Here is a 25213-nt window from a genome sequence, read left to right as displayed (position 1 = left end):
ATCCCAGCTTCGAACCTCATAAATGTAAAATGATAATAAAGCATGCATGTCACTGTACTCATAGTACTACCTTTTACATACTAGACATGACTCTGCTAACGGACATTTTGTCTGCAGGTCACTGCCTACTTTCGATAACATTGTGATTTTCAAAACCGCCCTTAATACTCATTTTCCTCTGTAAGTGGATGAGTGGAAATTATCTGTATTCTTGGGGACTGCAAAAAAAAAGATTCTCTCTTAAAACAATGTTATTTTTCAAGTAATGTCATTGTAAATAAAAGCTTTTTATCCTGTGAGAACGATCCGTTTCCAAAAGCTTATAGAAAGTGGATATTGGATTACGGTAATATTTCTGATTGGATAATCTTCATCCGCCTTTAAAACTTTAAGTCTTGTAACAAAAAACACATGACGATTTGTGATTCATATTGAAAATAATTGTCGGGTATTGTAATATCTCTGCTTATACAGTGTTTTATAGTCTGTGCATTCTTATTTCATGAATACTGGTAAAGGCTTTGAAAAACTCATTACGCAAATTGTCTCTTCAGAGAGGAAGAGAACTAGAACTCTAGTGCCACCTATTGGAAGGTAGCAATCCTACAAGTCAATGTCGACCCTTTAACGAGCCTTGTCACATGACTTAGGATAATAGCCAAACCAGAATTTCAATTTGCAGACACTGTGTTTCGGGGTACTGCCCCTTGTCAGTGCAAAGCGAAACACAGTGTCTGGCTCGTTAAAGGGTCAGCATTGACTTGTAGGATTGCTACCTTCCAATAGGTGGCACTAGAGTTCTAGTTCTCTTCCTCTCTGAAGAGACAATTTGCATAATTAGCATATTTTTAGAGGAGTATTGCGGCTTTAAGTCTCCTCATCTCGGCATGCTTAGGCTAGGGTCACATTGCGTTAGTGCAATCCGTTTAGCGCTAGCGGATTGCGCTAACGCAATGTTTTCTATGGGGCTGCGGTCGGGGTCGCGGTAACGTCCCCGCTCTCGCAGATCCCCGATCTGCGAGAGCGGGGAACGGACCGCGGGCGCGCCGCGGACGCTGCAAGCAGCGTCCGCGGCGCGCCAGAAATCACCGGCGCGTCGCTAGCGCGTGCCGAACATGGCACGCGCTAGTGAAGCGCGTTCCCATTGCCTTCAATGGGCGTGTTAACGGCCGCGTTGCACGGCGTTAATTTCGCCGTGCAACGCTGTCCGTTTAACGCGGTCCCATAACGCAATGGGAACCCAGCCTTAGCATGTCGATCTCCGCAAGGAGAAATTATACTTTTTGAAAAACTCAAAATTTCCCAAACTTGAGCCAAACGGATTGGTCATTGAAAAATAAACTCCAAGACGTCCTTTTCTGTCATACTGTAGAAAAAAATCTTATTTGCTTTTTTTTGTTAATTGTCAAACCCATATGGTCACCAAAGATCCCCGAAGGATGTAATGATGCTTTCCTAAAATTCTGAAGAGGTAGTCTGCCTGGATATACAGCAATAAGTCATCAGCTTTACACAAGATGTTGATTCCATGTGTGTCAGTAAATGTTATTTGGGGGTGAATAACTTTATTGCACAGGTCAGCAACTAGTCAATCACGATCGACATGTCAACTTATCTCATAGGAGGCATGAGCCAGTACTGCCGAGTGCCTTGCTTACAATTTGCCCTGTTTCATAGAAAATATTAAAAATCCTTGAAGTAACTCGTATCCCCCTTCCCTTTTTTTCCCTCTACCATATGCAACAACGAAACAAGAGCTGGCAATCTAGCTAACACTCTTGGAATAGACTACTACAAGTAGGAAATGTAATAGAGAACCAGCTTAATTAACATACAAGAGCCTCTTGTAGGATAAAGGCCATGAGACAGTATATTGTGCATAGACAAAGAGCTATATACAACAAACAGGTCATTGAGGCAGGAGTAGTCATTTTCAGAGAGTTGGACAGCAAGACCTGAATAAATAAAGTGGACGAAACCTTTTGTCCGCAGGAAATACATTGTCCGCTCAAGGGAAATTTTACATGCACACTAGACATCTTTGTTGCCGCAGAGAAAAGTGTTATACCTGCAACAGAAATATGACTCTGAAAGAAAACATAGAATATTGGAATTTCTATACATACGATATTAATGAGACATACATTTTCAGCACCGGGGTTAACCAGGGAAAAAATATACATAATTTCTTGTAATTACAACCACCACCAAAAGGCCCCAAATTCAGAAGGGCCATATAACTGCCAACAGCTATGCCATGTTTGGTCTCCAATAGAACCAGACACATGGGCTACTTGCAGAGTGAACAAGTCTGTAGGAACATGTTCACACCACCAATAAACTTGAAGACACAAAAGAGCACAGTGAGGTCAAAAGTACTCTGTTGTAAAAAAAATCACAGTAATAAGCAAGTGCTAGTCAAAAGATGGAAAAAAACAGTATTTAGTTGATCCTTTTTTTGCAAAAAAAAATTTATACTAAGCTGCTCCTCCAATCGTCAAGGTATACCCATATAGAACAGTCCTAACTAATGTATATAATCCCTATCTGATGTATTTAAAAACCTGATCATCTGTATAGTACCTGTATAAGCAGGGTTCAGAGAGGGAATATACATGTGGACATGCTGGATGGAACAGCTGAATGCAAATGACCCACAAAGGAGTGGTGGACTCCCTAGTCTTGTAGAAACAAGAGAACAATTATAGAACCAGAAACACATGGGCTACTTGCACATTGAACAAGTCTGTAGGAACATGTTCACACCACCAATAAACTGGAAGACACAAAAAACGTATCAACTAAATACTAGCACTTACTTATTACTGTGAAGTTTTTAAAGGCGGATGAAGATTATCCAATCAGAGTATTTTTGACCTCACTGTGCTCTTTTGTGTCTCTAAGTATAGCTAAAATCCTGATACAAAATATGGCATCAACCTCGACTTTCTGCCGTCATTCGGAGAGGAGTTATTGCATAAGTTGAGATTTCATAACATCGTGAAAGGGTGAGTCCAGCCCACAACCTGGCCCATGTGAGTGTGGCCCTCATGGTCTGATAAAAAAAACAGCCAAATTATGATCTGTGTTCCTGTACAGAGATACACACTCGTGTATGCATGAGTCGCATTTAGTGACAACACCAAGCCAAGTGCTCTTCTTCGGCTAAACTGAATCGTCCTGCGATCAGTGTACCAAGTTCTCTTGTTAATCTCTTTTATTTTCTGTAACTGTACTTGCTGTATTTTTTTGTCTCCATTGCAAAATCTTTTGTATATTTTTCATAAACACTGCCTCCCTTTGAATTAAATATAAAATGTAATAGCTCTGTTCCTTTTGTTCTGTAAACTACGACTCAAAGCCATACGCTACCTTAAACTACGTCCAATCAGCCAGAAACGGATTGGCGGTGGCAGAGAGTTGTCTGTTGTTATTGTGGAGTTAGTGGTGACCGTACGGGGGTATACACACATATTTCCATGTGTTGGAATCCAGAGGTGTATATACCATACGCTCACTGTTTCTCTACGGTCTTCTCTGTTGATCGTCAGCCAATCGTGTAATTGTAACGATAGGTCTTGGCAGATAGCCGTTCACTCCAAAGATCACAGTGGGTGGTACTAGTGACCTTCCCGGACTGTGATATTGGGATCTTTGTGATTCAAAATTCTTGACACCCTTGCACTGAAGTCAGAATGGTGGAAATTTCTGCTGTCCATTCCTGCTTTTCCTGGTCATTCTCAATGCTGAAGTGTCTCAAGGTGGGATGGCAGCTTCTGGAGACATCTTTTTAATCAGTTTGCTTATTCTCAGAGGGGTGAATAGGATCTACCCTTTAGACCTCAGTCCAGAGCCTCTCACCTAGCCAAATCAATTCTAATACTTTGCACTGATGAGGGGCAATACCCCGAAACAAAGTGTCTGGAAATTGAGATTCTGATTTGGCTTCTGTCTGAAGTCACTTTTCAAGGCTTGTAAAAGGGTCAATAGTGAGTTGTAGGATTGCTGGTTCCAACAAGTGGAGCTATAGAGTTCAAGTCGTCTTCTTCTCTGAAGAGGCAATTTGCACATTAAATTTCCCAGTGGAGCATTGCATGGTGAAAAATCCTACCTAAATTGGCATGCCAGACCCGGTATGTCGCTCTTCACAAGGTGAAACGTTACCCCTTAGACCTCAATCCAGAGCCTCTCACCTAGCCAAATCAGTTCTCATACCTTGCACTGATGAAGGGCAATACCCTGAAACACCATGTCTCCAAATTAAGATTCTGATTAGCCTTTTGTTGTAAATCACATTTCAAGGCTCATTAAAGGGTCAATAGTGACTTGTAGCATTACTGCTTGCAAATGGCGCTATAGAGTTATTATTATTATTATTATTCATTTATATAGCACCATTAATTCCATGGAGCTGTAGAGTTCAAGTCCTATTCCTCTCTGAAGAGGCAATTTACATATACTTTTATCTACAAACACTCCACACTATTACATCACTTGTCCAGCATCATTTGGACTTCTACAGTACTATTTCTCTTGCCTATTACACTGGCATACAGTGATTTTGGTGCCAACGCTGTTTGAACAGTTTTATATTATGTTTGTGGTGCCGATTAAGAATATGATTTCGATTTTACCAGATATTTAATAGTTAAATTAATTACAGCAGAATTCTGGCTTCAAAAAGTCGCTTTTATAGCATTGTAAGCCTACAAACTGAAATACAAAATAATCATATGGGATGTTTCATTACATAAGACTCTGTTACAGAGACAAAAGACCAAAAGCTATTGCATTTGTGATCACACAAGTCTCAATGGAGGAATGCATTATTTTCATGGATGAATAGAACCAATTCAGCACCCTCAAAGCACCCTAAATCCATTAAAAAAAACTTGGCACCTTAAAAAAAATTTTTTTCTTTTGTAGACCTGTATTATTTATAGACACTGCATAGCACCACTGCTGTTGTCCTGGATATAAGGGCACTTTGTCCTTATTGTGCTGCTCCTTACATCTTGAACATATGGGTACTGCAGAATACCAATTATTTTTATCTAAAATGTACGAACACTGCACAGTACCAATGATAATGCCTTTATGCATCATACCGCATAGTATCCATTCACTTAACCTTTATGTATAGACATTGTTCAGTACAATTTCTGTTGTACTGAATGAAAGGACACTGTGCTATAGCACTTCTCCTGTCCTGTATGTATCACACTGCACAGTACCACTTCTCTTGTATAAATACTCTGCACAGTACCACTTCTCCTGTCCTGAATGTATAAACATTGCAAAGTACCACTTCTCATGTCCTGTATGTATTCATGCAGCACAGTACCACTACCACTTCTCCTGTCCTGAATGTATTCATGCAGCACAGTACCACTTCTCCTGTCCTGAATGTATTCATGCAGCACAGTACCACTTCTCCTGTCCTGAATGTATTCATGCAGCACAGTACCACTTCTCCTGTCCTGAATGTATTCATGCAGCACAGTACCACTTCTCCTGTCCTGAATGTATTCATGCAGCACAGTACCACTTCTCCTGTCCTGAATGTATTCATGCAGCACAGTACCACTTCTCCTGTCCTGAATGTATTCATGCAGCACAGTACCACTTCTCCTGTCCTGAATGAATTCATGCAGCACAGTACCACTTCTCCTGTCCTGAATGTATTCATGCAGCACAGTACCACTTCTCCTGTCCTGAATGTATTCATGCAGCACTGTACCACTTCTCCTGTCCTGAATGTATTCATGCAGCACAGTACCACTTCTCCTGTCCTGAATGTATTCATGCAGCACAGTACCACTTCTCCTGTCCTGAATGTATTCATGCAGCACAGTACCACTTCTCCTGTCCTGAATGTATTCATGCAGCACAGTACCACTTCTCCTGTCCTGAATGTATTCATGCAGCACAGTACCACTTCTCCTGTCCTGAATGTATTCATGCAGCACAGTACCACTTCTCCTGTCCTGAATGTATTCATGCAGCACAGTACCACTTCTCCTGTCCTGAATGTATTCATGCAGCACAGTACCACTTCTCCTGTCCTGAATGTATTCATGCAGCACAGTACCACTTCTCCTGTCCTGAATGTATTCATGCAGCACAGTACCACTTCTCCTGTCCTGAATGTATTCATGCAGCACAGTACCACTTCTCCTGTCCTGAATGTATTCATGCAGCACAGTACCACTTCTCCTGTCCTGAATGTATTCATGCAGCACAGTACCACTTCTCCTGTCCTGAATGTATTCATGCAGCACAGTACCACTTCTCCTGTCCTGAATGTATTCATGCAGCACAGTACCACTTCTCCTGTCCTGAATGTATTCATGCAGCACAGTACCACTTCTCCTGTCCTGAATGTATTCATGCAGCACAGTACCACTTCTCCTGTCCTGAATGTATTCATGCAGCACAGTACCACTTCTCCTGTCCTGAATGTATTCATGCAGCACAGTACCACTTCTCCTGTCCTGAATGTATTCATGCAGCACAGTACCACTTCTCCTGTCCTGAATGTATTCATGCAGCACAGTACCACTTCTCCTGTCCTGAATGTATTCATGCAGCACAGTACCACTTCTCCTGTCCTGAATGTATTCATGCAGCACAGTACCACTTCTCCTGTCCTGAATGTATTCATGCAGCACAGTACCACTTCTCCTGTCCTGAATGTATTCATGCAGCACAGTACCACTTCTCCTGTCCTGAATGTATTCATGCAGCACAGTACCACTTCTCCTGTCCTGAATGTATTCATGCAGCACAGTACCACTTATTCTGTCCTGAATGTATTCATGCAGCACAGTACCACTTCTCATGTCCTGAACGTATTCATGCAGCAGAGTACCACTTCTCCTGTCCTGAATGTATTCATGCAGCACAGTACCACTTCTCCTGTCCTGAATGTATTCATGCAGCACAGTACCACTTCTCCTGTCCTGAATGTATTCATGCAGCACAGTACCACTTCTCCTGTCCTGAATGTATTCATGCAGCACAGTACCACTTCTCCTGTCCTGAATGTATTCATGCAGCACAGTACCACTTCTCCTGTCCTGAATGTATTCATGCAGCACAGTACCACAGCTCATGTCCAAATGTATTCGTACAGCACAGTACCACTTCTCATGTCCAAATGTATTCATGCAGCACAGTACCACTTCTCATGTCCTGTATGCATCACACTGCACAGTACCACAGCTCATGTCCAAATGTATTCGTACAGCACAGTACCACTTCTCATGTCCAAATGTATTCATGCAGCACAGTACCACTTCTCATGTCCTGTATGCATCACACTGCACAGTACCACAGCTCATGTCCAAATGTATTCGTACAGCACAGTACCACTTCTCATGTCCAAATGTATTCATGCAGCACAGTACCACTTCTCATGTCCTGTATGCATCACACTGCACAGTACCACAGCTCATGTCCAAATGTATTCGTACAGCACAGTACCACTTCTTATGTCCTGAATGTATTCATGCAGCACAGTACCACTTCTCATGTCCTGTATGCATCACACTGCACAGTACCACTTCTCATGTCCAAATGTATTCGTACAGCACAGTACCACTTCTTATGTCCTGAATGTATTCATACAGCACAGTACCACTTCTCTTGTCCTGTAAGTATCACACTGCACAGTACCATTTCTCATGTGCGCACACACCCTTAATGTCTGTACACCACTTTGAAGTTCCTATATGTATCTCAATGCCCAGTATCAATTCTCTTGATCACAATCTATGGACACTGCTCCGTATTGCGTCTATTGTCCTGTATGAATTGGAATTGCAGAGTATTACTTCTCTTTTCCTCTCTGCATTGGCTCTGCACAGTACTATTTCTCTTGTCCTACATGCAAAGGAACTGCACAGTACCACTTCTTTTTTCCTCTCTGCATTGGCACTATACAGTACCACTTCTCTTTTCTTAAATGTAAATGAACTACACGGTACTTCTCTTGTCTTGAATGCAAATTAAATGCACAGTATGACTTGTCCTGTCTATAAAGGAACTGCACAGTACCACTTTTCTTGTCCTGAGCGTAAAATAACTGTACAGTATCACTTCGCTTGTCCTGAATATAAAGAAACTGCACAGTACCTAGTCTATTTTCTTCTAAACACTACAACATATCGTCCTCAATGTAAAGGAACTGCACAATACCACTTCTCTTGTAGTATTGGTTTTGATTTTTCTCGGTCTAGGATAGTATCGTGATTAATACATATGTGCCAAAAGTAATGAATAGGAAGGAATAAAGTAATGTTATACCTATTGCTGTAGCACTGCTCGTGTATTATAGGGGGGTGGTAGCCCAGTGGTTTTTTGGTGTCTGTGAAAAGATAATAATCTACAGATGGATGTTATAGATTAGGCTTGCGCTATCATAAGCGAACACCTCTGATGCTAAAAAGCGCTACTGTGAGTGCCCATCAAGATGTGCACATGCCGGTTACCTGGTATTGTCTGGTTCTATAGCAGCGCTCCCGCCCCTTGCTGTGACAGCGGCGTGTCTGGGACACACACACCGTGGTTTATGTGTGTATCCAGGGATACCTCATGACCGGAAGTCAAAGTTCCTGACCGGACGTGATGTACGCTGTATGTTTAGTATGCACTGCGCAGGTGTGGAAGATATGTATGTACTGCGCAAATGTTAGGTAGTCAGGGCAACCATAAAACATAAAGTGTGGATCTAGTCGCAGTTATGGTGTGGTAAAGGCATATATGTATTTTTTTATTTTTTTCACAGGTGGTATGGAGTACATATGTCCCATTGTAATGAGATATGATGGTAATATAGAAAGTAATGTAGATGGCAATGGCAATGTAGATGCAGTAGATGGCAATAGTACCAACCTGGAATATGCCATATAATGTGCTGTGTTGAAAAAGTGTATTGAATACCATATATCAATACTTGAGTACTGGGGATACAAGATAGATAGAAAGGAACTAGTGAAGACAGAGGCCAGAGGGGAAGGGGGAAGCTGGGTGAACTCACCTAAGGTGGCAATGGTTTAACGAGTCTGCAAAATAATAAGATACAGGTTATATATGATTCACAAAAGCCAGGCTATCTCTCTAATAAGCCCTTTCGGGGCTAGAGTGTCTAATTTATGTATCCAATATGTCTCCCTCATTTTTAGGAGCTTCACATGGTCACCACCCCTTCTACAATGAGGGACATGCTCTATTACTTGAAATCGAAGTTGCGCTACAGAGTGCCCAGAATTAGAGAAATGTTCTGGTAGAGGGAGTCAATTCTTTTTGCATCAGATGGTAGATTTATGGCTTGCAATACGATCTCTTACGTGTTAAGTGGTCTCCCCCACATAAAGGAGACCACAAGGGCACTTGACCAAGTATACTACAAAATTAGAGTCGCATGTATGGTAGCCTTTTATTGGGAAAGATTTGCCAGTCCTGGGATGAGTTATGTTATCTGATCTGATTACATTAGAGCAAGCCGCACAGTTCAAGAAGGGGAATGTGCCCTGACGGCGGGTGGCTAGTAGTCTTTGCATTGTGGTAGGTCTGGTGCTCCCCACATCCGCCCTCACCCGGAATGAAAGACTGGATACTATGGCTCAAAAACTCAGAGAAAGACACTATTCACACCAAGATTACTTGATAATGAAAAAACACGGGCTCTAGCCCCTCCATGTCCTCCACCTCCTAGGTACCCCAGGGAAAGAGTCCCATTCCTGCACACGTTTCATCCCTTGATGCCTAAGGTCTACTCAATCATCAAGAAACACTGGCCGCTATTATCCAGCGCTTATCCTAACATCGATTCTTTCAGTGCACCGACATTAATTTGCACCAAACGGCCCTCCAACATTCGGGACAGGTTGGTGAGGGCGGATGTGGGGAGCACCAGACCTACCACAATGCAAAGACTACTAGCCACCCATCAGGGCACATTCCCCTTCTTGAACTGTGCGGCTTGCTCTAATGTAATCAGATCAGATAACATAACTCATCCCAGGACTGGCAAATCTTTCCCAATAAAAGGCTACCATACATGCGACTCTAATTTTGTAGTATACTTGGTCAAGTGCCCTTGTGGTCTCCTTTATGTGGGGGAGACCACTTAACACGTAAGAGATCGTATTGCAAGACATAAATCTACCATCCGATGCAAAAAGAATTGACTCCCTCTACCAGAACATTTCTCTAATTCTGGGCACTCTGTAGCGCAACGTCGATTTCAAGTAATAGAGCATGTCCCTCGTCCTAGAAGGGGTGGTGACCATGTGAAGCTCCTAAAAATGAGGGAGACATATTGGATACATAAATTAGACACTCTAGCCCCGAAAGGGCTTAATAGAGAGATAGCCTGGCTTTTCTGAATCATATATAACCTGTATCTTATTATTTTGCAGACTCGTTAAACCATTGCCACCTTAGGTGAGTTCACCCAGCTTCCCCCTTCCCCTCTGGCCTCTGTCTTTACTAGTTCCTTTCTATCTATCTTGTATCCCCAGTACTCAAGTATTGATATAAGGTATTCAATACACTTTTTCAACACAGCACATTATATGGCATATCCAAGATTGGTACTATTGCCATCTACTGCATCTACATTACTATCTATATTACCATTATATCTCATTACAATGGGACATATGTACTCCATACCACCTGTGAAAAAAATAAAAAAATACATATACGCCATTACCACACCGTGACTAGATCGCCACTTTGTTATGTTTTATGGTTGCCCTGACTACCTAACATTTGCGCAGTACATACATATCTTCCACACCTGCGCAGTGCATACTAAACATACAGCGTACATCACGTCGGTCAGGAACTTTGACTTCCGGTCATGCGGTATCCCTGGATACACACATAAACCGCGGTGTGTGTGTCGCAGACACGCCGCTGTCACAGCAAGGGGCGGGAGCGCTGCTATAGAACCAGACAATACCAGGTAACCGGCATGTGCACATCTTGATGGGCACTCACAGTAGCGCTTTTTAGCATCAGAGGTGTTCGCTTATGATAGCGCAAGCCTAATCTATAACATCCATCTGTAGATTATTATCTTTTCACAGACACCAAAAAACCACTGGGCTACCACCCCCCTATAATACACGAGCAGTGCTACAGCAATAGGTACAACATTACTTTATTCCTTCCTATTCATTACTTTTGGCACATATGTATTAATCACGATACTATCCTATTCCTTACAGCCGTTTCAGGGCACTGCGGGATATCTATTCCATACTCTGCATTCTAATATTGACTTTGAAAAAGGTAAATTATGTTCTCTATTATAAATGCTCAGAGAGATACCAGCACACTAAGACATGTATGATATTCTATATATTTCTTGTATATATTTATTTATTTGATTCCTTTCACCGTCTATTAATTTGCTGTTCACTGGGAAATGTGATAATGGTTTTCTCACAATGACTCTTTACTGTTTTCTGATATAAGTTCTTTGTTTTCACAGCGATGAAATGATTAAGGCTCTGGTAGAGCCGAAACGTCTTGTTAATATCGCTTCTACTTTATATTTCTGTTTTGCTCCCAAATATATTCTTTATTAATAAAGACTTATATTGTTACCCTATTCGTGCCAAATTTATGTTTGATGATCGGTTCTGAACATATTCGGTCATTTCTACTCTCATTGACTCCAATGACGTTTGGCTGTGTTCGGCGAATATTGCAAAAACAATAATCGCCGCCCATTATAATTGGAACAAAATTTTGAAAAATTCGTTCAATTCTACTTCGAATCCCTCAATCCAACTCTAAGATGCAGAGACCATGTTACAACGATATTATGTGGAGCCATAGCATACAGGGATGCCAATGATGCATGCACAAGGAGCAAAACTTGCAGTGAAGGGCAGGTCTTGCTTTCTAAGGTTGGGATCAACCATTCAGACGCTTTATGGTCAATTTTTAGTTGCACATTAGACTTACCGTAATAGATACACCTGAATTAGCAGTGTAATCGAGATCAATGCTCAAACCAGATATGATCTGTGGTGACGTTGGACCTCCTTACCTGAGCATTTGTATTCTGGATCTACGCCTTTGAGGAGTGCATCAAAGAGTGATAGTTCCACCGTCTGTTTCTTGTGATGGCAGCTTATGAGTAGAGAAGGTTGGGACACAATAAAATGTAAAAATGGATTCAGCTGTAAGTCTCCGGTTCCTCTTCTTCCAGGCTGACGCACAATTGTGATGCCCAGAGCTTGGCGAGCAGAAGACCTCGTAGAGGCATGCAGGCGTTCTAGAGAAAGCAGACCGGTTTTTCCATTTGTTGGGGAAGGAGAGTTGCTATTAAGAAGGTCCTCAGCAGTGATTGAGGATACACAAGCCTGTACAGGTCGGTCCGGTGTTTCCTCAGATTCTGTAGTGGACTGGTTCACAGAGCTTTTGTTCACTTTCTCATTGTCTTTACTATCCACTTTGGACTTGGGCACCGCAGTGCAGGAGTAGGACATCAAGGATATGCGGCTGGCAGTAATGAATATATCAAATGGGATGAAATTCAGATTCTTCACAATCGATGACTGCTTGGATGGTCTCACTATTCTGTGATGACTTGTGCCACTTTGTGGTTCAATCTGAACTATTCTTATCTTCACGCTGTCACTACCAATGCCACTGTCTTGGGCTCCACTATAACGAGAAGATGTCTCCACTGTACGGCCATCTGTACTGTCCTTTTTCTGTTGCTCATGATTAAAAACCTAAATAATTAAAAAAATAAGTAGTTAAAATTAGTCACCAATCTTTCCCTGATAGTTATCATAATACAATTTTTGGTAATGCCATATAAAAAAAATTGTGCAGTGCTATAACGTTCAAAGAGAGATCTTTGTAGTGCCATATAAAGCCAATTCTTCATTAAATTTTATCTGTCATCGTCATTTTGCTATGTATTCAGAGAGCAGCATAATGTAGGGGCAGAGGACCTGATTTCAGTGATGTGTCACTTGCCAGGCTGTGTGTTGCCGTTTCAATAAAATCAGTGCTTTATCAGCAGGAGATTATCACTATAGGACTAGGCGTTTCGTGCCTTCTATTCAGCTGCTCAGTGTGACCCAGGCCCCAATACTGATTGGCAGCTTTCTGTGAATATACAGAGTACACAGAGAGCTGACAATCAGTGGTGAGGGCGGGGTACACACAGCTCAGCATTCAGAGCTATGCTAGATATGCAGAGGAAAACACCTCAATAATATCAAAATAACAAGTGACACATTGCTGGAATAAGGGTCTATGCCCCTACATCACAGCAAAAACCTGTTGACAGACCACCTTTAAGACTTGGTAACCAAATGTAATATTTATATGCAACAATGACATGCAAATTAACAAAGTAAACACTACAGTACAATTATAAAAAATGTAAACTAAAATGCGATTCAATAACCAGAAGGTTCAATCTTGATATACTTCTTTTCTAGAGCTCATGAAGGATCTCTTCTTCCTTGTGTTGCACGGCAATGATGCTGAAGAGCATGTAATCTTCCCTCCTTCACCTAGCAGAGTCTGCTATGGGTGATCTCCTATCTCTCTGGGTAAACATAGCTGTTGTGAATTCTGTGGCTGAGTTCACTTCTGTGGTCACAAGTGGTATTGCAGTCTCTGGGCTTCCTCCCTCAGGTGTTTTGGTGAGCTCGTTGGCTGCCTTGCTATTTAGCTCCACCTGAGTCTGTCTTCCTTGCTCCTTGTCAATGTTCCAGTGTTGGATCTGAGCTACTGCATCTTTCCTTGGGCCTGCTGCTCTGCTAGATAAGTGCTTCTAGTTTGTTTTCTGTTTTTTCTGTCCAGCTTGCTATTAACTTTTGCTGGAAGCTCTGAGAAGCAAAGGGGTGCACCGCCGTGCTGTTAGTTCGGCACGGTGGGTCTTTTTGCCCCTTTGCGTGGTTTTCGTTTTAGGGTTTTTTGTAGACTGCATAGTTCTCTTTGCTATCCTCGCTCTGTCTAGAATATCGGGCCTCACTTTGCTGAATCTATTTCATTCCTACGTTTGTCTTTTCATCTTGCTAACAGTCATTATATGTGGGGGGCTGCCTATTCCTTTGGGGTATTTCTCTGAGGTAAGTCAGGCTTGTATTTCTATCTTCAGGCTAGTCAGCTCCTCAGGCAGTGCCGAGTTGCATAGGTAGTGATAGGCGCAATCCACTGCTGCTTATAGTTGTGTGAGGATAGATCAGGTACTGCAGTCTACAGAGATTCCACGTCTCAGAGCTCGTCCTATTGTTTTTGGTTATTGCCAGATCTCTGTATGTGCGCTGATTACTGCACGCTGTGTTGTCTGATTGCCAGCCATAACACATAGCCTACTTGATCTCTCCTTCATGCCCCTAAACTTTGCCTTGTATGCACTTTTCTCATCATCTATAGACTGATCTGCCTCTGTGAAGATGTGAATGCTTCCCTTTCTCTTACTCTGATCTATTGTTCTGCACTTTCTCCCCAACCCTAGGGATAGAAAAATGAGAGATCCAGGCGCAGTGTGCTGAGTGGTGAGAAGCAGCAGGACTGTCAGCTACGTAAAGGAGTTACACAGGCTCTACAACAACATAGTAGGATCTTTTTTTTTATAAAATACAGACTAATTAGAAAGTTGCTTAATTTAGCATTTAAACAAATCAACAATTTAAAAAAATTCAGCGCAATGTTTCTATAGCCTAAGTATATGCAAATAAAAGTTCAGGGACCACAATTCCTCGCAATATATTCAATCATAACCTACTCTAGTAATAAAAAAATACAGTAAATATATCATGTGGATTGTTTGAGATCACCAGCTTAGGCTACGTTCACATTTGCGTTGTTGGGCGTTGCGTCGGCGACGCAACGCACAACGCATGCAAAATGCATGCAAAAACGCATTGTTTTGTGACGCATGCGTCCATTTTTGGACGCAAAAAAAATGCAACATGCAGCGTCCTCTGCGCCCTGACGCTTGCAACAAAAATGACGCATGCGTCACAAAACACAAGACAACGCATGTCCATGCGCCCCCATGTCCTTAAAGGGAACTTATCGGCTGATACATGCTGCTCAAATAGTGGCTGTATGGTCACAAACGCCGCGGTGTTTCTGAGAAAAACATACTTTTAGTAGCTACCGTGGACCATGCCGCACTATTGACTAGTTGTACAGGCGGGTCCACGGCGACAAGCTTCTGCCTATATGCCCACGTACATACATGGCTGGGATACTAGCCAGTGGCTGATGCATGCTGCCCATGACAGGTTCCTTTTAACAAACTATGTACACAATGGCTTGAATTATATGAGCCTTCAGGGAAATCTGTCAGCAGTGCTGACAACACTAGAAAGATGACTTGGGAAACTGTGGGAATATAAAGCCAAAAATAATTTACCCTAAAGGCCGTCCCTTCCTCTCAGCACTGAATGCTCTAACGTCTCACCTCCACTCTTGATTGACACAAAGAGTTCTCCTGGTTAGACCCTGAAGCTGTCATTCAAAAGCAGGGAAGAGGGGATGGGGAGCGTTCAGTGTAGTGAGTCCAGGATGCTGCTGAGGAAGGGACCGCTCCTTGAGCTCTTCTGATAGCCGTGTTAGGCTACTTTCACACATCAGGTTTTTTGCATCAGGCACAATCCGGCGAATGTTGGAAACACCGGATCCGATGCAGATTGTGAAAAAATGATGCAACGGATGCGTTTTTTTCTACGGATCTGGCTAGCATATCTAGATTATTGAAGAAAAAAAAATTTGGAGCATGCTCAGTTTAAAAAAACGGAATTCGGCGCTGGAATCCGTCATTTTCCGGATCCGGCACCTTCCGTCTCCCATAGACTTCCAATCTAGCAAACAGCCAGAAGTGCCGGATCCGGCGCTTCCGGCTTTTTCCCTGGAGACAAAAAAGTTGCTATGGACGTTTTTTCCAGAATCCGGAAACGGCAGAAAACCGGACAAAGCGCAATGTCATCCGGCACAATCCGGCACTAATACAAGTCTATAAAAAAAAAACGGATCGGGCAGCAACATTCGTCGGATCCGGTTTTTTGAAATTTAGCCGGATTGAGCCTGACAGCAAAACCTGATGTGTGAAAGTAGCCTTAAGGCGACTAGTCCTTCAATCTTTCGCTTACGTTAGTACATACATGAAGGTCTATGTAACAGCTTTCTAGATCTGCTATTTAGTGCTGTTAGCAGCTCCATATGGTCAAAAGTTCTGGCAAACTCCATTTAAATAAATTTTACATTAATAGATTTTTATTAATAAGTGCATAGTTTGGCTACGAAAAAGAAAATTAACAAAGGGGTGTATCTCAAATTTACAGGACTCTATAGAAAATGTAAGAATGTTCCCTCACCATATTGACTATAGAATGAACTGATATTACCAGTCTTAACCAATATTTGTCTCAATTTTCAATCATTAGAAATAACCTAAAAAGTCTATAATGTCATTTCTAAAACTTTTCCAGCCCCTGGAAGAAGCTAGGCGAAACGTGGGTTGGGGTGGAGGGCCTAACACTTGTGCAATGGCAGATTCACTTGATAAGGTACTGCTACCCTCTAATAATTCCATTTACATTGAGGTCTGAGCACAAACAAGGTTAAATTAGTGGTGATTATTTCTATTCTGGATAAATGCTATTCTTCTATCCATACTATGCTAATGTGTTAGTTTCCTATCGTGTTGTAATCAGGCTAATTCTCTGTCCCTATCTTTTTAATATGTTTTTATAGTAATTCATCCATTCAATAAAAATATATGTTGACTGAACATTTTTTCTAGTTCACTTCTTCCGTCCTGGGACAAATGTTCTATGGTTCCCAAGCTGTTGTACTAAATTTACTGCATTGAAGTGCTATATAGTACCTCTTTCTTTATAAAAGAAGGATATTTTTTGGTTGAGCTAAACTTTTCCAGCAAGTAGTATTACAGAAGTGGTTATGGGATAAATAAGATAAGTGTAACTACAGGCTTATAGAAAACAACAGGGCATAATGAGCACTTGTACCGGAGCGATCGGATGAATGACTTGTTTAATGAAGGAAGGCCTGTAGTAATTGACGAGCCCAACAGGGCAAGTGTTTTACCGTCATTTAAAAGTGTAAAGGAGCCGGGATCTTCTAGACATTGATTTATTATGTAGGCTTCTGAAACTAATTGAGTATATTAACATTCTCCCAAGGGTACAGTGAAAAAATATGGCAATTAGTTAAAATGACTACTGGAAAACGAGAAACTTCAAAGAGCGCGCGAGGCTTAACCACCGATCCCTGTGTGCCGGCGGTCACCTGTTGTACTGATACAAACGATGCCCTAAGGTACGGCATTCCTCCGGGTGAACTCCAGTGCGAGGTGGAGAGGGTAATAAAGGCTAGATTTGTGAGACGGGAACAAAGCAAGTAACTAAAACCATCTATGTGTAAACATTAAAGTGACCCGGATTTTACACGCTGTCCCATGCGACTATAAAGCCACCATTTACCATTGAGTGCTATGAGCAGATCCCGGCTGGTATTCCTTATACAACCCATTTAATGCAGACAATAAAAGTTTTCTTTAATTAGCTACCAGTGTGCATTAACATGATCATGATTAAACCATAAAAACCAACTGTACATTACTCTAGTACCCTCGGCCATATGTTCGAAATTAATCCATTAGAAAAATGTACTTCGAGTCTATTTTTTTGAAAGATCGACCTTCTGCTTTCACGAGAATTAAATGCATATTACTGTAGTGAAGAAGATAGTATTTCAGACCTCCAGGCATATATTAAATATACTGGCAGGACATTAGACAAAATGCTTGACTTATTAGATACTTCCTATTCTAAACAGTGTCATCAAAGCCTAAAAACAAAATTCATATAAAAGCAGCACAAAGCTTCCACATAGAACCGGTGCCAAAATCGCTCTACTTTCCAGCTAATGAGGAAAGGATGTGTATTCTTAACATATGAATGTAAGAGTTTCCAAGCATTCACATTAGGAAATGTTCCTATTGGTTCCATATGGTGTAGGTTAAATTAAACAATATCGGTGAAATAACCTTCCTGAGATAGCTGGCATGATAATGGCAATTACCTGGTGTGCAAAGCGACAAAACAAAGGGGAATTTGGTCCAACAATGAGCAATTAGGATAATAGAAACATAGGTGAAAAAATTCAAAGGAATCTGTCAGTAAGATCAATCCTCCTAAGCCATTTATATGGGCACGTAGGTCATAAGAAGGTGAATAAAACTATACTATCTGCGATCCGATGTCTTATCCCAGAGAAACCCACATTTATCTTATCTGCACATGAGCTGTGAGTAGGATCAACCCTCCTAAGCAGTCTCTGGGGACATGCTGTGAAGATCTATGTGCCGGACCTAGAGCTCGGTAAGGGTACCGTCAACACAGTGGCACTTTGATCGCTAGGACGGCACGATCCGTGACGTTCCAGCGATATCCTTACGATCTCGCTGTGTCTGACACGCTACTGCGATCAGGGACCCCGCTGAGAATCGTACGTCGTAGCAGATCGTTTGAAACTTTATTTCGTCGCTGGATCTCCCGCTGACATCGCTGAATCGGTGTGTGTGACACCGATTCAGCGATGTCTTCACTGGTAACCAGGGTAAACATCGGGTTACTAAGCGCAGGGCCGCACTTAGTAAATCGATATTTACCCTGGTTACCAGTGTAAATGTAAAAAAAAACAAACACTACATACTTACATTCCCGGTGTCTGGTCATGTCCCTCGCCTTCAGCTTCCCGCACTGACTGGTGAGCGCCGGCCAGCCGTAAAGTACAGCGGTGACGTCACCGCTGTGCTTTCCGGCTGTCTGGCGCTCACTGTCAGTGCAGAGGAGCACAGCGCCGAGGGACGCGACAGGAATGTAAGTATGTAGTGTTTATTTTTTTACGTTTACGCTGGTAACCAGGGTAAACATCGGGTTACTAAGCGCGGCCCTGATGCTTACCCTGGTTACCAGGGGACTTCGGGATCATTGTTCGCTGGAGAGCTGTCTGTATGACAGCTCTCCAGCGACCACACAGCGACGCTGCAGCGATCGAAATCGTTGTCGTATCGCTGCAGCGTCGTTTTAGTGTGACGGTACCCTTAGATCTGCCTTTAAACTTTATTCTAAATGAAAGGAGGCATTATCAGTGTTAGACAAGTAGCTCAGGAGAGGAGACTGTCAGTCACTACATGTCTCATACTAATAACGCCAGCCTTTCATTTAAAATAATCTCTGGGGGCAGCTTCTCAGGGAGATCTATGTCCGGCCCATAGATCTTAACAGCTCATTTACATATCAACAAAAATGTGTATTTCTCTCGAATAAGACATCATATCTCAGATATCAAGGTATTAATTTTTTCAACTTTCTATGACCTGAATGTCCATATAGACGGCTTAGGAGGGTTGATCGTAGATTTCCTTTAAACTTTTTTTCAGATGCACATATGGTCACGGTGACAATTCTCAGCAATAACGAGAGCAGTTCCTGATGAGCCAGGGTATGTTCGCATTTCCAGCAGTCTAAAACTATGAGTTTTCTATTGGAAACTCTCCTTCTGGAGTTTTAATAGAATTTGGTTTTTCCCGAAGTGTCATCTGCAGCGGTTTAAAAAAAAATATGTTGGCGCTAAATAAATAAAATGATTATTATTTATTATAAGATGCGCACACCACAATGGATCTGGCATTTCATATTAGTGGTGTGCGCATTGCCAGAAACGTTACATTACTCAGAACCTGGACTAACATTTTGTGGTACCAGAAAGTCCATGTTCACACAGTGCGTTTTTAACTGCGGAACCGCCGCGATTTTGCCGCTGCGGGTCCGCAGCTGTTTTCCATGCAGGGTACAGTACAATGTACCCTATGGAAAACAGGAACTGCTGTGCCCACATTGCGGAAATGCACTAAAAAAGCCGCGCTGAATAGCTGAGGTAAAAAAGAAGTACCATGTCACTTCTTTGTGCAGAACTGCAGCGGTTCTGCACCCATTGACCTCCATTGTGAGGGTCAAACCCGCAGTAAAACCCGCAGACGAAAAAAATATCTGCGGGTTTTCTGCGGTTTGTGGTGCAGAACCGCTGCAGCAGGAAGTGCGTGGGCGGAGTGTGGCTGCCCCCCGTGCCCCAATCCCACCCCCCATGCTCCGATGCCACCCCCCGTGCTCCGACACCCCCCCGTGCCCTCATCTCCCCCCCTTATACTTACCGGGCCTCCCGGTGTCCGTCCGGCCGTCTTCTCCCTGGGCGCCGCCATCTTCCAAAATGGCGGGCGCATGCGCAGTGCGCCCGCCGAATCTGCCGGCCGGCAGATTCCTTCCAGGCACATTTTGATCACTGTGATAACCTCACAGTGATCAAAATAAAAAAAAAGGTAAATGACCCCCCCCTTATCACCCCCATAGGTAGTAACAATAATAAAATAAAGAATTTTTTTCCCCCCCCCCACTACAGTTAGAACTAGGGGTAGGGTTAGGGTTAAGGTTAGGGGTAGGGTTAGGGGTAGGGTTAGGGGTAGGGTATTTTCAGCCATTTTAACCCTAAAAAAACTTCCTAGAAAACACACAGACTCTGCAGAGAAAACTGCATAAAAAACCGCACTAAAAACTGCATCAAAAAACGCACCAAAAACGCACCTGCGTTTTCTGCCAAGAGCTGCGGTTTTTAGTACAGAAAAAACAGCAGGGAAATCAGGAACGTGTGAACATGGCCAAACACTGCCACTCATGAATTTGATGGCCAGGCATAGCCACGACCCGTACCCTTCTCAAGCTCCATCCATTTTGGCAGAGCTGTCCGAAACCAGCATAAAACTCTTAAAAAGTCACACTTTTTTTGGCAACTTGGGGTCACAGTGTGAATATACATTAAAAGTTGCATTTATTACTACTTACAACACTTTTTTATTTCATCAACCTGTAAATTAACTCGATTAGTGTATAATATGCGAAAAAGCCAAAAAAAAACCCCAAAACAAATAAACTCACAAGTAACAACATGGCAAAAAGACAAAAGAAACTTTTGATATATAGTTCCAAAGAGTTGATGCCAATTTGAAGGCAATGACATCTGAATGACGGAATGTTGATAAGTGTTCAGAGCTCTAAAAAGTTTGCTCTAACAGTGGTATACCGCTTCTAAACTGGGAGACAAGTGAGGGCAAATTGAAGATTTTTAGCTGGTCCAGTACTAGAGATTTCAGGACGTCCTGCCAGCACTAGCTAAATCACAGAGCTGCACTTAAACAGTTACAGAACCAAATTCAGTCTTCCACTAAAACAATATATATTGCTCACTCTGAACACTGCCAGATGCTTTATAAACCTGCAAAGTGATGGTGTATATGGTAGCGTTCTAGTTTATTTCTTAAATCACTCCAAGGCTTTTTCCCATTGTATGTTTTCCAACGTTTGCAGTAAATGTGAAATAGGTGATGAAGGCGCAAGTAGCAGAACAGAAAACATGAGTATTTCTCTCTTTCTCATGCACACACATTGTATTAATGTCTTGGCACCTAACAGATGGCATTCTGTAGGTGTTGTTTTCCTTCTTAATGCCATAGTAAATTTTACATTTTATAATGTTTATAGACCAGACTTTTACGGAAGTGGCAATACCAAATATAATGTTTTTTTTCAATGTGGTAAAATGGCTGTGATCCAAATTTCATATTTTTTTTTCTTACATTTTTATATTTTATGTTCTTAAGGGACTCGATCACAATGGGACCATTCTATATGCCGCTGACAGCTGTTGCTTTTAAGAGACAAATGGCGGCTGCTTAACCCCTTTCTGACATTAGACGTACTATCCTGTTGAGGTGGGGTGGGCCCGTATGACCACCGACGGGATAGTACGTCATCTGCGATCGGCCGCGCTCATGGGGGGAGCGAGGCCGAGTGTCAGCTGACTATCACAGCTGACAACCGGCACTATGTGCCAGGAGTGGTCACGGACCGCTCCTGGCACATTAACACCCAGAACACTGCGATCAAACATGATCGCAGCGTTCCGACGGCATAAGGAAGCATCGCGCTGAAAGGGGGTTCCCTGCGTGCTTCCCTGAGACCCTCGGAGCAACACGATGTGATCGCGTTGCTCCGAGGGTCTCCTTCCTCTTTCTCCCTGCAGGCCCGGGATCCAAAATGGCTGCGGAACTGCTTCCAGGTCCTGCAGGGAAGTGGCTTAAAAGCGCCTGCTCAGAGCAGGCGCTGGTAAGCCAGGAGCCCTGCATGTCAGATCGCTGATCTGACACAGTGCTGCGTAAAGTGTCAGATCAGCGATCTGACACTATAGTGTGATGTCCCCCCCTGGGGCAATGTAAAAAAAAAAATATTTACATGTGTAAAAAAAAAATCCTAAATAAAGAAAAAAAAATATACCGTATATTGTTCCAATAAATACATTTCTTTACCTAAATAAAAAAAAAAAACAATAAAGGTACACATATTTAGTATCGCCTCGTCCGTAACCCCCGACCTATAAAACTGTCCCACTAGTTAACCCCTTCAGTGAACACCATCACAAAAAAAAGAGGCAAAAAAAAAAACGCTTTATTATACTGCCGAACAAAAAGTGGAATAACACGCGATAAAAAAAGGATATAATTAACCATCGTACCGCAAAAAAGAGCCGCCACACAGCATCATCAGCGAAAAATAAAAAAGTTATAGTCCTCAGAATAAAGTGATGCAAAAATAATTACTTTTAAGATAAATAGTTTTTATCGTATAAAAGCGACAAAACAAAAAAAATTATATAAATGAGGTATCGCTGAAATCGTACTGACCCGAACGCCTCCCCCAAAAGAAATTCATGAATAGCTGGTTTTTGGTCATTCTGCCTCACAAAAAATCAGAATAAAAAGCAATCAAAAAATGTCACGTGCCTGAAAATGGTTCCAATGCAAACGTCAACTCGTCCCGCAAAAAACAAGACCTCACATGACTCTGTGGACCAAAATATGGAAAAATTATAGCTCTCAAAATGTGGAGACGCAAAAACTATTTTTTGCAATAAAAAGCGTCTTCTAGTGTGTGACAGCTGCCAATCATAAAAATCCGCTAAAAAATCCGCCATAAAAGTAAATCAAATCCCCCTTCATCACCCCCTTAGTTAGAGAAAATAATAAAACTTAAAAAATGTATTTATTTTCATTTTCCCATTAGGGTTGGGGATAAAGTTGGGGCTAAAGTTAGGGTTAGGATTACATTTACGGTTGGGATTAGGGTTAGGGGTGTGTTTGGATTAGGGTTTCAGTTAAAATTGGGGGTTTTCCACTGTTTAGACACATCAGGGGCTCTCCAAACGCGACATGGCGTCCGATCTCAATTCCGGCCAATTCTGCGTTGAAAAAGTAAAACAGTGCTCCTTCCCTTCCGAGCTCTCCCTTGCACCCAAACAGGGGTTTACCCCAACATATGGGGTATCAGCGTACTCAAGACACACTGGACAACAACTTTTGGGGTCCAATTTCTCCTGTTACCCGTGGGAAAATACAAAACTGGGGGCTAAAAAATAATTTTTGTGGATAAAAAAACAATTTTTATTTTCACGGCTCTGCGTTATAAACTTCTGTGAAGCACTTGGTGGGTCAAAGTGCTTACCACACATCTAGATAAGTTCCTTAGGGGGTCTACTTTCCAAAATGGTGTCACTTGTGGGGGGTTTCAATGTTTAGGCACATCAAGGGCTCTCCAAACGCGAAATGGCATCCTATCTCAATTCCAGTCAATTTTGCATTGAAAAGTCAAATGGCGCTCCTTCCCTTCCGAGCTCTGCTGTTTGCCCAATCAGTGGTTTACCCCCACATATGGGGTATCAGCGTACTCAGAACAAATTGCACAACAACTTGTGGGGTCCAAATTCTTCTGGTACCCTTGGGAAAATAAAAAATTGGGGGCAAAAATATCATTTTTGTGAAATAATATGATTTTTTATTTTTACGGCTCTGCATTATAAACTTCTGTGAAGCACTTGGTGGGTCAAAGTGCTCACCACACATCTAGATAAGTTCCCTAGGGGGTCTACTTTCCAAAATGGTGTCACTTGTGGGGGGTTTCAATGTTTAGGCACATCAAGGGCTCTCCAAACGTGAAATGGCATCCTATCTCAATTCCAGTCAATTTTGCATTGAAAAGTCAAATGGCGCTCCTTCCCTTCCGAGCTCTGCTGTGCGCCCAAACAGTGATTTACCCCACATATGGGGTATCGGCGTACTCAGGAGAAATTGTACAACAACGTTTGGGGTCGAATTTCTCCTGTTACCCTTGGTAAAATAAAACAAATTGGAGCTGAAGTAAATTTTTTGTGAAAAAAAATTAAATGTTATTTTTTTTAAACATTCCAAAAATTCCTGTGAAACACCTGAAGGGATAATAATCTTCTTGAATGTGGTTTTGAGCACCTTGAGGGTTGCAGTTTTTAGAATGGTGTCACACTTGGGTATTTTCTATCATATAGACCCCTCAAAGTGACTTCAAATGTGATGTAGTCCCTAAAAAAATGGTGCTGTAAAAATGAAAAATTGCTGGTCAACTTTAAACCCTTATAACTCCGTAACAAAAAAAATTTTGGTTCCAAAATTGTGCTGATGTAAAGTAGACATGTGGGAAATGTTAATTATTAAGTACCGGTATTTTGCGTGACATATCTCTGTGATTTAAGGGCATAAAATTCAAAGTTGGAAAATTGCAAAATTTGCAAAATTTTTGCCAAATTTCCGTTTTTTTTCACAAATAAACGCAGGTAATATCAAAGAAATTGTACCACCATCATGAAGTACAATATGTCACGAGAAAACATTGTCAGAATCATCAGGATCCGTTGAAGCGTTCCAGAGTTATCGCCTCATAAAGGGACAGTAGTCAGAATTGTAAAAATTTGCCCGGTCATTAACGTGCAAATCACCCTTGGGGGTAAAGGGGTTAATACAGCCGGCATCTGCTCTGTGTGGTGTGAGTTTAGCTCCTGAGCTCCGTCCTCTCGCCTCAACGCGCTCTGTGGCAGTACTTAGTTCAAAGATGGCGATCTCAGAGGGGCAGCATTTTCCCACCTACTGGCAGACAACTTAAGGTACCGTCACACTTAGCGACGCTGCAGCAATACCGACAACGATCCGGATCGCTGCAGCGTCGCTGTTTGGTCGCTGGAGAGCTGTCACATTGACAGCTCTCCAGCGACCAAC

General features: G+C 42.2%; 1 protein-coding gene across 1 annotated transcript in view; it reads right to left on the bottom strand.

Moving 5' to 3' along the window:
- Window positions 1–25213, bottom strand: part of VPS13B (vacuolar protein sorting 13 homolog B) — a 1386889-nt gene that overhangs the window by 357633 nt on the left and 1004043 nt on the right. The window contains exon 34 of the mRNA XM_069731647.1: window positions 12071–12761. Within this exon, the coding sequence (XP_069587748.1) occupies window positions 12071–12761 (691 nt within the window). The remainder of the gene's footprint in view (window positions 1–12070; window positions 12762–25213) is intronic.

This window comes from Ranitomeya imitator, chromosome 6 (genome assembly GCF_032444005.1).
Source record: "Ranitomeya imitator isolate aRanImi1 chromosome 6, aRanImi1.pri, whole genome shotgun sequence".
In the NCBI taxonomy this organism is placed as follows: domain Eukaryota; kingdom Metazoa; phylum Chordata; class Amphibia; order Anura; family Dendrobatidae; genus Ranitomeya; species Ranitomeya imitator.
This window is presented reverse-complemented; position numbering and strand designations above follow the sequence as displayed.